At 40.8% G+C, this 15,619-nt stretch overlaps 1 protein-coding gene across 1 annotated transcript in view; it reads left to right on the forward strand.

Moving 5' to 3' along the window:
* The first annotated feature begins 1,094 nt into the window (after nt 1-1,094).
* The window catches only part of LOC310862344 (paired box protein Pax-7-like), a 73,868-nt gene continuing 59,343 nt past the window's right edge, over nt 1,095-15,619 (forward strand). The window contains 5 exon segments of the mRNA XM_083770202.1: nt 1,095-1,345; nt 2,539-2,774; nt 3,035-3,179; nt 3,495-3,525; nt 3,527-3,621. Coding sequence (XP_083626328.1) covers nt 1,261-1,345; nt 2,539-2,774; nt 3,035-3,179; nt 3,495-3,525; nt 3,527-3,621 — 592 coding nt within the window. The 5' untranslated portion in view covers nt 1,095-1,260.

The raw sequence follows: 15,619 nt of genomic DNA on the forward strand, positions 1-15,619 counted from the left end.
AATCTTCATTTCACTCAGGCAGTCCCTAATTGTTGCTATTAATTGTGTTATCTACGCTTATTTCCACATAAATGAAAAGTGTTCTATAAGAAAAATCAGACTTTTGACTTATGTAATTATATAGGCCTTCTCACTCAGTCTGTTGCTCTGTTCTGTAGGCTAATTTTCCGTATAAAAACGTCAAATTGACCATGGGGTATTGGCTATACCTATTTGTTTTGTTTCTTAATTTGATTAATCGAAGGAAGGGACAGTGAATGAATCCAATGAATGAATCCAGAGACCGTTCATTGATGATGAATCATGAACTGAACTCCGGCTGCAGGCATAGAGTTCCCAAGAATAGCGTATATCCCCGAGAATATATGGATGCTGGGGTTCAAGTGGTTTGATTGATTGAAATTTGTATTTCACAGTAGGCTAATGCAGAAAGGGTATAGGTAGGCCTACATTTCTAACGAAAACACAAGTCAAACAAAAACTGTCGACGACATGCATCATGATAAAGCATTACACTTGTTTACTGTAGGGTCCACTATTCATTTCATCAGAACATATAGAGACGTGCACTACACTTCTATAACTAATGAGACATTTAGGGGGAAAGGGTGTTTTTGGTGTTTTTTAGACCCCTTTAACGTCGTTGTATTTGGTTCTCGAGCCATTGGCTCGGCTGCGTGGGGGGAACTTCCCCCTCATGAATAAAAGACAGTCTGGGAGCCTATCGGAGCACGGCGCGGCCCTCGTCCCTCCCACGGCCATGGATGCAACTAAAAAGTTCTCCGCTTTAAAGTATAGCACCCTGGTGCTCAGGCGGACTTCTACAAATCAAAAAACCATAAGACCTTTTAGGAAAAACGCTGCAAAGAATTAAGCAACCTTTGCCTGCTCGAGAGTGTAAGGGACACCCCTCGCTCCCTCCCTCCCTCCCTCCTCCACCTCCACACACACTTTCTTTCTAATTCTTGTCTTTATTTTGGTGCATGACCCCCCCACCTCCACCCCCTCCCCTCGCCAACACCATCGCACAACCTGCACAACTAGTTGTTGTTTTTTAGCACGGAAGGAGCAGTTACATTTTTGAGAGGTGCACATGCACGTTGGATGAGTTTTGTCATTTCCCTCGCTGCTGTGTTCTTCGTTGATTATTTGGGACAGTCCATTGTATTTTCATATATATTTCAAGCACATTTCGCCGACAAGTCTGGACTTGGTCTGGGACGTATATAGAGAGAAGCTCGGCTGTGTTATAACGCTAGAATGTCGTGTTTGCCAGGAACAGTACCACGAATGATGCGACCGGCGCCGGGACAGAACTACCCCCGGACTGGCTTTCCTCTGGAAGGTAGGAGCTTATTGTTCTGCGAGCCCTTTTTACATTGGATGGGGAAATTGTTTTGACCTTATTTGTATATGAATTCTCGAGTAGAATAGAGCCTATGCTCTATATATGCATACAGTAGTACACTTTGTACTACACTTTCGGAGTTACAAAGGGTTAGATTAATACTGAGCATTGCAGCCTTCAACAAGATATTTTTGGGAGTATCACTTATAAACTTGAACTTGAAAATATCAAATTTAACCAAACCAAACTGCATGCTTTTGTTATAGGCCTATTATATAATCATTGTGATATTTTATGAACGGGAGTGTGAATATAATCTATATGGCCTTTTCTTTTCTTTTTTTCCTTTTTTTTACAACAACATTTGCATGTATTAATCGTCCATGATATGTGAGCGTCTCGCCGGCCAAACTTCGTGCTCAAGTGGCCATAAAACAAATCCCCAGGCAGAAACACGGAGCTCGACGCTATAGCCAAGATCCTCGGGATTTCCTCGAGTGTCCTGCTGCGGGAAATTAAAGTAAAATACACAGCAAAACGAAGAATCAAAGGATTACATCAATATTTGGACAGCATGCCGGTGAATAATGAGCCCGGACGAGACCACGCTCTTCACACCGGCGGGGCTGAGCCTTCAAGTGCTTTGTGATTAATGGCAAATCCAGACCACATGCAGGCCACCGCTCATTTTCTACGGGACTCAATTATTTCTATAAATTATAGGGCGCATATTCCGTTAATTATTGCATATAGGGCAGGCCTGCGACTATATGCTGCTTTATAGGGTGGCTTTCGCCGACTGCTGGTGCAGTTGTTTCAGACCAGACCCAGGCCCTGCATGGCCTATATAGATTTTGGTGACATGAAACAAACAATAAAATAAAAAAATACATAAATATATATATATATTACGTTTTATTTTGAAAATCATCAGCGTTAATGCATCCACTCAACTCATGCATATATAACGAATTGGAGAAGCCATGCCTTGAATGCTGCAAATGTCTCTTTAATGGTGCCAACGACTTCTCACCGTGTGTGTGTGTGTGTGTGTGTGTGTGTGTGTGTGTGTGTGTGTGTGTGTGTGTGTGTGTGTGTGTGTGTGTGTGTGTGTGTGTGTGTGTGTGTGTGTGTGTGTGTGTGTGTGTGTGTGTGTGTGTGTGTGTGTGCGCGCGCGTGCGCACATACAGTGTCGACGCCCCTGGGTCAGGGTCGAGTGAACCAGCTCGGCGGTGTGTTTATCAACGGGAGGCCGCTGCCGAACCACATCCGACACAAGATAGTGGAGATGGCCCACCACGGCATCCGGCCGTGTGTCATCTCCAGACAGCTGAGGGTCTCCCACGGCTGCGTGTCCAAAATCCTGTGCCGGTACCAGGAGACCGGCTCCATCAGACCCGGGGCGATCGGAGGCAGCAAACCCAGAGTGAGAATAGATTTTATTTAGCCTATAGGTTCTTGTATATCATTAGGCCTATATCATCATTATTATAGGCTATTATTTATATTGACAGATAGACAGATCCAAAGCTATAGGTTGTCGAACTAAAAAAATAAATAACATTCCAATGTTGTTTCTCCTCTCCCTGCATACGTTCCTGGATCTTTCCCGCCCCGCGCCTCGCCACTCCTCTCCCCGGTCCTCGCCACTCCTCTCCCCGGTCCTCGCTGCTTGTTTCCCAGCAGCAGGTAGCGACGCCCGACGTGGAGAAACGCATCGAGGAATACAAGCGAGACAACCCCGGCATGTTCAGCTGGGAGATCCGAGATAAGTTGTTGAAGGACGGAGTGTGTGACAGAAGCACAGTTCCCTCAGGTGAGGCCTCTTCTGGTAAGACACGTTTTTTAATCCCCCAACTATTTCCCCTTGTATTAATCCAATCAATAGGCAATACAATGAATTTGTTTAAAAATGCAAATTGGCTACAAAGTTCTGAACAAAATTGAGACTGGGGTTGCCATCCAAATACAGGAGAAATAAAGGTATATTATTATTATTATTATTATCATCATTGTAGGCTAGGATATAGTCGTGTATTGGCTTCAATGGCTTGTTATATTATTAGGTTATATTCTGCTGTAAAACTGGACCATGTTTTAATTTCCATTAGATATATTAGCTTACCATAGAATACCGTTCTTTCAGTGAGCTCAATAAGCCGTGTTCTGCGGGGACGGTGGGAAAAAGGACGATGAGGACGATTGTGATAAAAAAGATGAAGACGGCGAGAAGAGAACTAAACACAGCATTGACGGGATTCTCGGCGACAAAGGTAGGCCTACATTTATATTTAATGCGTGCTTTCAAAGTCCTCCTTTCAGAAAAAAAAAGATGGGTTTGCAGTTGCAACTGTGCTCATCATAGCTGGATGGAAACTGGTGAGAAATTGCAAATGGAGTAGGCTACAATTGTAACAGGAATCCTCGATTATTTCCCCTCTTAAGATGTTTGCCAGCAAGAGACTGAGCTGCTTAATTATTTATCATGAGATTTGACGGGTATAGCAGCGTTGGGGGACTATAAAGAACCATTTGCACAACAAACTCCTCCGGCGCTGCAGTTAAACGGTCCCTTGAAAGTGATACTGACAGGTGACCAAATGTGACAATCAATATCAATTACCGCCAGCAGGCGACAGTTCGTCTTAAACCACAGGGGTTGTGTGAGGCAGGCGTTTAAGGTCAATTTCATAGAGCTATATGGGCTATTGATAACAGGGCAAACGGGTCGGCTATTTGGTTAAGGCTTAAATTAGGGGCTTTTCTGATTCAAACTGGCTGCTCGTAAAAAAAATAGGCCTATGTTTTCGTAAAACCGTTTAAAGCCACCAATGACTTTTAAACATTATTTTAAAGTGCAATGTGACATTATGTGGAATAGGATTTATTTTTTATTTGAAGGAAGGAAACATATAGTCTGTCTTCAGCCATGCATGCCATGGTGATCAAACGTTTATATTGCGTAAACGGTGGCTTCAAAACCTGGATGTGTTTTCTTTTTGCACTTGAGTTTGAACTTAAGCCTCCAGACTTCTCCATTGAAGGATCCAGATATACAAAGACAGACCCCTCAAAAGCACAGCGTCTATAAATTAGAGGCATGGGCCACTTTCAAGAGAATCCAGAGGGATTTATTTGTCACTTATAGGCTACACTTAATACAGCGATTAATATTTTGTCAATATTAAAAAAATAAACTGCAAATAGAAGGATAGAAAAAAATATGGAAAATGATAATAGTGAATAATAATAATAATAATAGGGCCTATAGTGATGTTGTTTCTCTCAAGTATGGATATTTATTTCGTGCATGTGGTATGTCCATGATCTGGTGGATGAATATTGACAATTATTTGTGTTTTATTCTCGCAAATAATGGCCTATACCTCAGTGCCAGGTTGATTTTCTTATGCTGGTCATGCGGTTTTGGAGTTTTTTAGAATATCGTCTCATCTCAACCCCCGTTGAGTTTGTGCTCACGTTTTGCTTTCATGGTGACGTTTTGATGCCGAGTTATCAACTGTGTCCCCTATTTTAAATTCTTAAAAAAAGATCTGTCTCTGCGCTTGTTTCATTCTATCACCCGGCCTGGCATTTAATAACGTTAAGACTTATTACAGCTCGTAATGAAACCGGTGTCTGTTGAATGGGCGTCTGTGTTCGAGAGGGGTGTAATAGCTCGCAGGCATGGTACGAAATGTATTTATCCCCTATCAGCCCCTCACTCTCAGAGTTTCAAGCACACACGTTGTGTTGAAGGGGTTTAAAGCAGATTAAATTGAGCCTTTTATTTCTTTTCACTTTCATGTCTATCCGGCTCACTTCGCGGCTGCCCCCGGGCGAAAATTTATGCGATTTATATAATTTTCTTTTTCCGTTATTTAGATGATGTTTATATATTTATTTCATTTGTTTTATGTTTTTTTTAAAGCCATACAATCTATCTTCTCACCCAAATCTTGGGGAGAGAGGAGAGCACTTCAAAGTTGGTTGACTTCAATTTTATTCCGCAGGCAGGGTTCAGATGGTCAGAACGGGAGTGAGATTGCTCATGGGTCATGCGTTTGATGTTTTATCACTTTCAATTTGATGTTCGCTTACATATTTGACATGAGAGGATTGTTGGCAATGGAGGGTTCTGGCTGGCCCCAATGAGCAGTCTTTGGCATTGAAAGTTTAATATTTTTTCTGTAATGTTGAAAATTTGACAGCGATGGGGAAATGGTATAGTATATACTATAACGGTGTTATATGCGGGTGGCTATAGCATAATGTAATAGATATGTGCGCAAAAGCTTTATGGACTTAATCAGAATCCACTTGCTCTTAAGTTGGCCAATATGCCCTATATATAAGGCTTTAGGCCTATACCGATTTAAAACCGACTGGCCTATATGTTCTTAGCCCAGTCCGTCTGTATATCGAAAATAATAATACTTTGCCACGATTAGGACGCTTCCCCGGGGATGGGTTTGCCGGACAGTCAGACAGTTATATAGGCCGCAGTCAGAACAATATTGGCTTTGATTAAACCAATGTTGTCGCAGACGTGCCCACCCAGTATAGCCTGCATGCGTGGTGCTTGATGGAAGGGAAGGGGGGCAACCGACACTTGAACAAACCGCGCGGATTACCTGAGCTTTTCGCTCTAATCAAATTGGGAGCAGTCGGGATTTGCCGATTGCTGTGAGTGAGTGAGTGAGTGAGTGGGCAAGAAGCCAGCGCAGGGACAGCAGCGAGATCATGTCAGTCCGTCAGTCATTTGCTGCATGGTCTCAGATCTGTACAGATTGACTGCTGCTGCTGTTTAATCGCGTTATGGATTTAGTTTAAGTTTAACATCTTTGAATCGATTCAATCGTGTGCTGCAGGTATATGACACGAAATAGCCGACATGCGCTGGTCTACAAAAGATCAGGGGATTCAGGGCAGGTGCATGATTTTAAATTATAGCCTATACTTTCCTCATATGCAGCCTACAATAAGTATTAGAGTGAAGGGGGGAGAGGGGGCAGTGGAAGTGTGTGGACAGTGGAAGTTTATTACATTTCTTCCTCGGGCGTCGAAGAGTATATAGGCCTATACCATGCAGCATCTCCACTTTCTCGCTGCTGGGTTGAAATTGAGGGAGACCCAAATGTTGTGTGTAGATAACACCTCGTCCTGTGCTGCATGTGCATCAATGTATTCAACTGCATGGGATTAACCTCCCCTTTACCCCGCTCGGGTTCGGCCCGCTCTCTCCGATGCACCATACAAAATGTTTATGACACAAAATGCTGCATGCGCCGGATCGAATATTATTACAATATTTAATATTATATTTAGAATTTATATTATGTATTTATTATTATCATTATTATTGTTATATAGGCATATATTATTATCATGATTGTTATTATTATGTTATTGTTGTTGTTGACATAATAATATGAATAAATATGTATTTAAAAAAATACTTTAATATAGCCCAATGCATTCTCCCCATAATGTGTAAAAAATAAAGCCGTGGATATGAGGGGAGAATTGCTGCATGCTCCAACCATCACGTAATAAAATGGAGCTCCAGTTCCTTCACATCAAACAGCCGTTTAGTTGAGGATGCTGTGTCCGCTCATCACGGGTCAGAGGAGGGCACTGGGAGGGGCGATGCCTCTCTATGTTGTTATTATATTGACCTTTAAATTAGATTACTTTTTATTTTTTTTAATGGTGGAAAGTTACTGGGCTGTATACATTTACTCAAATACTGTAGGTTCGTTTTAAGGTAGGCCTACTTTTTAACTTATTGCAAATATTGTAACATTTTATACCACATGCAGTACAAATTTTTGACATCTTATTTACTTGGCAGATTCTAAGTTATTAATAGTTTTACAACACATAGTCATATAAGGCCGCCTATAGGCTTACATTAACCGATACATTATTATTTATTTAGGTTAAGCAGCACATCAAATCAGCCCTGTAGCATTACAGGAATGATGAACATAACGGATTTACTAATTCTAATGATTTTGAAAAGTACAACCTCAATATGAATGCATGACTTTTACAGGCCTATATACTTGTAACGAACGGAGTATTATAGCCTATACTTTATAAGTAAAACAAGAAGTCACTTTTTTTATAAGTAAAACAAGGTGGTTGTCATAAAGAGGATTTCACGTCGTGTGTTTTCAGATTTATTATTATTACATTATTTATTTATTTATTTTTAAAGAGAAGGGGAGGAAAAAGGAGGTGAGGAAAGGAAGCGTCGAGGCAGGCGGCTTCCTTCATGGGGGAAACTGCAGCATGCAGAGGCTTATGGAGCCTTTGATCCTTCGGTGCTTTCGCTTATCAGAAACATTGGTGGAGACACCGCCACAATGGGACTTCATCATATTACTGGGTGCCAGCGCCGCTTTCAAGCCTGCCCGTCTATTAATTAAAACACCGCCCCCCATCGTGCGTGCGTGCGCGCACGGGGCAACGAGGGGCCCATTTGGGCGTGCGTGGTGCGTGGCGTGCCACACCGCCAACGCGATATATAGTCCTCGGATCTCCGTTGAATTATGGATGTCTCTGTGTCTGTTTAAAGGGAATTTTTCACTTTTTGGAATAGCCGGCTGTAAGGTCTGCTGTGGCTATGGGGATTTCCCCTCCCGAAAGGCTATAATAATCCCTCCCTGCAATAATTTAAGCTATATAGTATATTATACATCGCTGAGTGTCGCGGGCAGAAAGCTCGTATCTCAATGTCAACCTAGATATTTGTTTCCGCAAATTATACTTCGTCATACACTTCCTCATAGCAAATGCAAGCTCACAAAATTGCAAGCTTTATGTATATCTGCTATTTTTTATTTATTTAGACTAGGCGTCTATAGGCCTATATAGCTATAAGTTAAGTCATGATGTGTCTGTGGGTTTTCTAAATATTTAACCAATGAAAAAGAATATTAACAAGATCTTGTGAGTCACAAGATCTTGTTAATAATTGTTAATGTATAGTCACAAGTTGTGACTATACATTGGATTGCATTATAATAACAGGTTATTTCTTTCCGCCCGACAGCGTCACAGCAACGAATCCAATTAACCCTAAACGTAACGCACCCGTGCAGCCAATCTGCAGGCTCGTTAATTCTTTTCTGACGTCGGGGTTTCTAGTTCTATTTTTAGATGAAAGCGCGAGCGGCCAACCCAGGGGTCAACGATGTTTGTAATTTGTTTAACCTGGGTCAGCATGATTTGGCACTGACTGAGTCAGGCAAACGAATAGCCTCTGATGATATCTAACGTGAAATACATATACAACCTTATTTGGAGGTCCTATTTCATGTTGCCGGCTGGTTGTAGCCTATTAGTGAAAAGTAAAATGTCATTTAAATCGATGTTGCTTGTTGATATTATTGTTACAAAAACGGACACGTATCAAGTCCTTGTACATTTGTATGGCCATTTATATAATTCCACGACATCTAGTCTCATAATATTCTGTCTTAATTATTGTGCTTTGACTATTCTTTCGGATGTGGTTATATTTGAGAGATATATGCTACACAAACGTTATCTCTATTGCGATAGGTTTAAATGAAGACGGGATATGTATAGCCTATAGTCCACAAAATTTGCCTCTTCTCCTTTTAAAGATCCATCAAGACTTCATCCGTTTCGCTGGGCTGGCCTACTTGTTGATTTTCCTTTATTCCTCGTGTCTTTGGGGACTTCTCAATGGCGTCTTTGAGAAAACAAATATATGTAAAGAGGAGCTACTAAATTGGGAAAAGGGGTTTTTGAATGGGAGAATAGCAGCCCACTTCTTTGCCATGGAGTGTTCAGTAGCCATCCCCTAATCCCACTTTCATTTAGCCGACAAATGCCAAGAATCTCGTCTGGCGACCCAATGGGAGGCTGATCAGCGAACAAAAGAGATGCCGTTCACAAAGAAGAAATTGGCAAAACGGGGTTGAGGGCAGTCAGAAGCCTTGGGCACAGCATTAATGCTCCGTTTGAAAACGATACACACAGGACAAAGAAATAAACGACCTCGAGAAGAAGAGAGGAGGGGGAAAAAGCCCAAACAACAATATGGCGAACAGAACACAAATTAATAAAATGTCACCACTTTTTGTTCATTAATTGAACCCTTGGCGAGACAGAGAATTCATCCAAGGTCAGAGAACTCCTTGCCCCGCGTTGCTGTGCGTCTTAAGACAGTCACGGTGTATAGGGCCTAATTGTCTATGCATGTCGATTACCCTAATTACCAAATACAAAACATTTAATCAGTGCGTCAATAGAGATGTTATATCAGTTCACTTTGAAGGAGACATGCCGTATATTTCAATACAGTTGGAGAGCCCGAGGAGGCTCATTGTGTCCGTCTGCTTAACTTGATATTTTGTGCATGACTGGTTCATTAGACCACATGTGTAGGGATTTGGCATTGGCTGCTGCAGGGGCCTGGTCTCTCATGGAATCCATCCTATTAAAACATATAGCCGGGCCTGCTATAGCTTTGGTGTTGTCAAAACAGGCTACAAACGTTGTATGTTATTGTTATGTAAATTTTATTTTCATGTGGCAATCGAAGTAGGCTAGATATCTGTTTTCGTTCACTCACACACACACACACACACACACACACACACACACACACACACACACACACACACACACACACACACACACACACACACACACACACACACACACACACACACACACACACACACACACACACACACACACACACACACAAACACACACTGATGAAAGATTAATTGATAAACTTTGTTGGGGGGGCAACACCTGCAGGCACAGATCAATATGGTCACAATGACAAAATAATTTGCTATTTATAAAGACAATAAATGGCTGACCCTATACAGTACCACAGAAATCAATAAAGTGTATAATGACTGCACACAATTATGGTAATGTATTATGGTTTTGAAACGTGAATAATATAGATGACATAAGAGTTACTTTTTCGGCTAAATCCAAGTGTGCATAACTGATTGCACCTAGACCTTTTAATGTGAGGGTCGTGGGGAAATTGTTGAAGCAAAAGACGGGAATGACATTATGAATGAGAGAAAATCATGTCTAAAATCCTGTTAGACATTCCCTGACAATAGTCTTTCTTCCTGTGCGGCTATTAGATAGCTTATTCATGGTATTCTCTATCAGCCCTTAGAGTAAAATCGCATTCACAAAATGCAGCCGTCCAGTGTAATTGGCTATGAAATGACCTTAAATATACAGAGATTATGGAGCCAGCTATAAAGGCCTTGCAGTTTCTTTTTTTTATAGAGCAAATGTTCACGCTGCTGAGGTATGAAAGTGGATTACTTGCTATTTCCAAGTCATTGCATTAAAATAATTTGCGCCACACATTTAATACACTATAAGGGAATAATATGCGAGTACTTGTAAGCTCAAGAGTTACTTTCTTATACTGTATGCTATAGATTTTAGGTTTGTACATTTATTTATTTATTCATTAAAGACTGTCACACCCTGTGGGTGCACTACCACGTTTCATAATTTGATTTTGCACAACACTGAGGTGCACCACTGCCCTCAGTTATGTGCATTTCTAAGATATTTGGGGTATTGAACTCTTAATGCAGGTTTATAAAAAACAAGGAAGACACAGGAGAAATACAGGAGACACATATATCTTTAATTTAAGGGTATTTGTTTTATGAAGAAAATAAGTCTGATTAGAATTTTAGTAAGGAAATCATATTGATTTTATCATGTTTTATTATGACTTAAAAAAATGTCTGATAAGACTGCAAACTATATCAATGTGACCAGAGTCTGAAAATTTACAATCCATTAGAATTCCAGCAAAGTAACATATTTGTCTCCTTTTTTATGTGCTGGATCTCAACTGAGTTGAATTATTTCTGGTGTAGAATGGAATATGTTTGGCCAAATATTTACAGCTAAACAATGGCCTGCATGTGTCAAAATCAGCGGTGTCCTGATTTGAGTCGGATTTAATTCTTCAGGCATGAAATTGCATTTCTTTTCTCTGCTTTCATTTAGCCTCATGTTGCATATTGCATTTTGTTTATCATCTCTTCAAACACTTAAGCCCCATATCATTAGTGAAAATAGAGGATCTAAATAGTAATATATGTGCTTGTATCTACTATAGTAAAATCTTTAACCTATAATCAAAAGTCTACATACAACAGCTCATGCAGTTGACAGAGCTGATGTTAAAACATTTTGAAATGCAAGCAGGCTCTCATGATTCTGAGATTTAATTTGAAAATAAGTTGTTTGAGTTTTGTCATTTAGCCTCCTTGCCCTGTACAGATGTTCTGAGTGTTGACTAAAACAACCCCCATGCTTTCCCAACAGTCTAGTGACAAGCATTCACTAAAGAAAGAGAAAGTGGTGGAGCATGCAGGCCAGCCTTTTATTTGTGTCTGTGGGCTCAGTTTAGCTATTCTGGGGAGTTGATGAACTCCTCTAAAAGTTTATTAAAGGGAAGGAAACAATAATATAGCAAAGGCTTCAGTCAACCTGACAGTTTATAAACTAGAGGCCATTGTGCCTGAAAGGCAGATTCATGAATACTTCTGAATGGGCTCTCTCAAAAGTGACACGATTGAGCAAGACAACGGGCGAAATGCTAAAAGGGGAAGGCTTCACCATTTTGTCTGGCAGGCCGATTGATATTTCTAATTCTTCTTCTTCTTTGCATTAATGTACATCTGCAGTGGGAGGGGTGGCTCTGGTCGAGTCAATGCGGCAGGCTTCGCTGGCCTCTTGGTGTGTTTGAAGTAAAGCCTTGTGTTATGCACGCCCACTCTGGGCAGCAGGTGTCTCCGCACTTGGAGGGAAATATGCTAATCAGAGAAGGCGGCAAAAAGAGAGACCAGGGACACGAGGGAGAGGGAAACGTTTACTTTTCACAGTTGAGGTGACACATCGAGCTCCAACACCGTGTTGAATGTGCCAGTGAGTGCATTTGATTTCTCGTGGAACAGTTTTTCTCGTGGATTCATGTTCAAGGTGCCATGTTGAATTTTCATGTATGGCTTAAGTATCCTAAAAAGATATAGCGGCCTGTACCAGCCTGTATTGTATACATGTACAATGAGCCAACATATTTTCATTCTTGATTGTACGGGTACTAAAATGATAGAGATAGTTGGAATAAAATAATCGGCGCCAGGAAAGCATAATGGTTATATAAATATACACATTTATTTGCACAACCTTAAGTCATTACATCTGTGTGTAAACTTACGACTTGTATTCTCAGTGGATTTATGCTTGGTAAATACATTTCTGTACACCTTAAGAAATACCTCACTAATCTTAGAATCTCTTCAACTTTCTTTGATGCATTTTGTTATCTTGAATAATTAAATGTTCCATCATGGGGCCTATTCCCACTGGTGGATCTCCAGTACATGAATGATATAAGAACAAGCAAAGCTAGGTGAGATAATAGAAATGTAGCCTATACTGTAACTTTAATTAATTTATTCTCAATCATGTACATTAACCGCACACGATATGTATAGTATAAGGATCTAAAAAATCGTGGTGAGATCAAACGCTGTGTTGTATGCATGGAAATTGATTCAGGTCCCCATATTTAAATGGTGCCAAAGGACCATGGACTGATTTAGCATCATTGGGACAATGACTCGTGGCTGAATTCAGACTAGACTCGGCCCTCCCATTCCCAGGAGACGTGACCCTGCAACATCCAGGATTTGCAAGGCAACACGCCTTAGCAGGTGCCACCATTAACAGCGTAATCGGCCATCAAGGGCTGTCATTGGTTCCAGGGACAAGATACGCTGGTCAGTCCAAGAAGAAAGTGTGTGCGTGTGCACGTGTGTGTGTGTGTGTGTGTGTGTGTGTGTGTGTGTGTGTGTGTGTGTGTGTGTGTGTGGGATTGGACAGAGGACAGGTTGGGAGGGGTTGCCGATAGTGGGAGTAGATTAAGGGAGGAGTTACACTTGCAGACTACTATTAGAAGACGAGAAACAAAAGAAAAAGGCAACAGATGTTCCTTAAGCGTGTTAAACTCTGGCCACAGACCATAACAGCCAACCTTCTTTCTACCTTTCTATTTAACCGAACAAAGGAATCTAGGAATCTTCTGGCTAGTTGCTGCATGGCTCAGCAAATACATTTCATTTTTTATTTTGTGCATCTAAAGATTTCTTGAGCCACACTGCACATGCAATGTTGATAGAGAATGTCGATTGCGCCACGTCGGTTCAAAACATTGACATTGTCACAACAGATATAGCACCAGGTGAAAGTAATGATGACATACCCGGTATTATGAGATGGGAATAAATCGTATGTGAGATGTGGTGGACAGTTTAGACTAGTGCCCCATCGACTCTGGGTTCTCCCTATCCAGACAACTGCTCCCCTTCTATTCTATTTTGCATTGAATTCCTGCAGTTCAAAATCAGTTCCTGATCCAGCAGTTAGAATGAAAACCAGCCAGTACATTTGAGTCCCCGGGACTGGAGTTGAGAACCACTTTGCACAGCGAGACAGGAAGAGGCTTGCTTCTAGCTCCACTGTGTTCTTAGTTAGCTCGCAGGAGGAGGTGATTTAAAAGGACAAACGCTGGTGTGTTTCCAGGTTGAGGTCAGAGGATCCAACAGCCTTCTGGCTTCACATTTGGCCCAGGGCCTGTGCTGCATGTCATCTCCGTCTAATACGTCTATCATTCTCCACATTACCATTTAACCCGTTTAGGACTGAGGCTGATTCTAAAAAAAAAAGTCTTCTAAATCGTAAAAGTTTTCATAAAAACCTATGTTCCTATGTCAGTGGTGCTCAACCTTTTTCATGTCAAGGACCCCCGGAATTATCTGTATTTGGCTGCGGACCCCCATCTGAAAATATGTTGTTCCAGGGATCCTCCCAGAAGCAAAGATTTGAGTTAAAAACGTTCTGAAAGAATATATATTCAAAGATTTCCGCCACATTTTCACGATTTTTCAAGAATAGCAGATCTATATCTGCTATTTTTCAATAGCTAAAGTATTACATAATGCTTAAAACACCAAAAGAGGTTCCTGTATGGGTTAAGAAAGAAAATGCCCTAAAATAATCAGCATTGTACAATCCTCCACATTATTTGCAAATTGTAACTGTAAAATAAATCCCTACAGATGCACTGCAAAGCAAAGGGCATTTATATGAACTCTTGTGAGATTGTACAAATGTGTCCAGGTTAGGCCCTACATGAAATTGTACACTCTCCGAGTTACAATTGAACTGTAGGATTTTAATCTTGTATACGGTTTATTGCAATATCATTGTGAAACGTTTAAAATCAATAAAATGTCAGTCAGTGTTCACTCTTTATTCATTCAAAAATACTATGTGCATTGATCACTAGCGGGCCTCTCCAAAGAGCAGCGTTTATTTGACCATAAACCTGTCATGTTAAACGCTGCCGCCTGTTGTTTATGGAGTTGGTCCCTGAGTTTATTAGACAACCATAAGAGAACAGATCTGTGAGAAGTCACACTGCAGCTGCATACACCCCACAACAAGTCTGATGACTGCCACCGCACATGACATACACACATCAAAACAGCAGCTTTGGCTTGCAGGGGCACATGAAATACAGTATAGTGTTGAAATCAAGGGAGTGTGTGCCATTTTATGGTGAGCTTCCATCAGATCATGTAAAAAGGACATTTTTGAATTGAGTTTCACTTGCATTAATTAATTTGTTGTGCTTCTATTTGTGTGAGTGACATTAAATGGATCCTTTCCTGCTGTTTTCACTTACGTGGACAGTGTAGCAGTCGGAGAAAATGGACTATTATGTGAACTTTTACACTTTCAGTGTAAACAGAACACTCACAGTTTAAAAGTTCACGTTTAAACTGTGCTTCCACAGATCCTAACTTTTATTTGTCAACTTGGGGAAGATTGTATGATCCTTGCAGTGTAGGAAATTACTGATACGACACAATCTGTGAAGTTTAATGCAGTTGAAGCCCCATGCCCCCTGGGTGACTGGCTTATCCTGACCTGGGGAGTCACGGCCATTTATTTATTTATTTATTGCTTACCTGAAGGGTCAAAGAACTTAATAAAATAAGCTTATTAATTTGATCAATGTTTGAGTTTCAACTGACAAAAAGCCCCACAAAAATTAGCATAGGAATATCTGTATTTTTTGCCCACTATGTAGGAAAATGAACGATCATTTCAGAGGTTAATGCTTCAACGGGAGGAAACATGGCATGTATAATTAAGCAC

Source organism: Protomyctophum parallelum, assembly GCF_964188405.1.
Source record: "Protomyctophum parallelum genome assembly, chromosome: 7".
Taxonomy (NCBI): domain Eukaryota; kingdom Metazoa; phylum Chordata; class Actinopteri; order Myctophiformes; family Myctophidae; genus Protomyctophum; species Protomyctophum parallelum.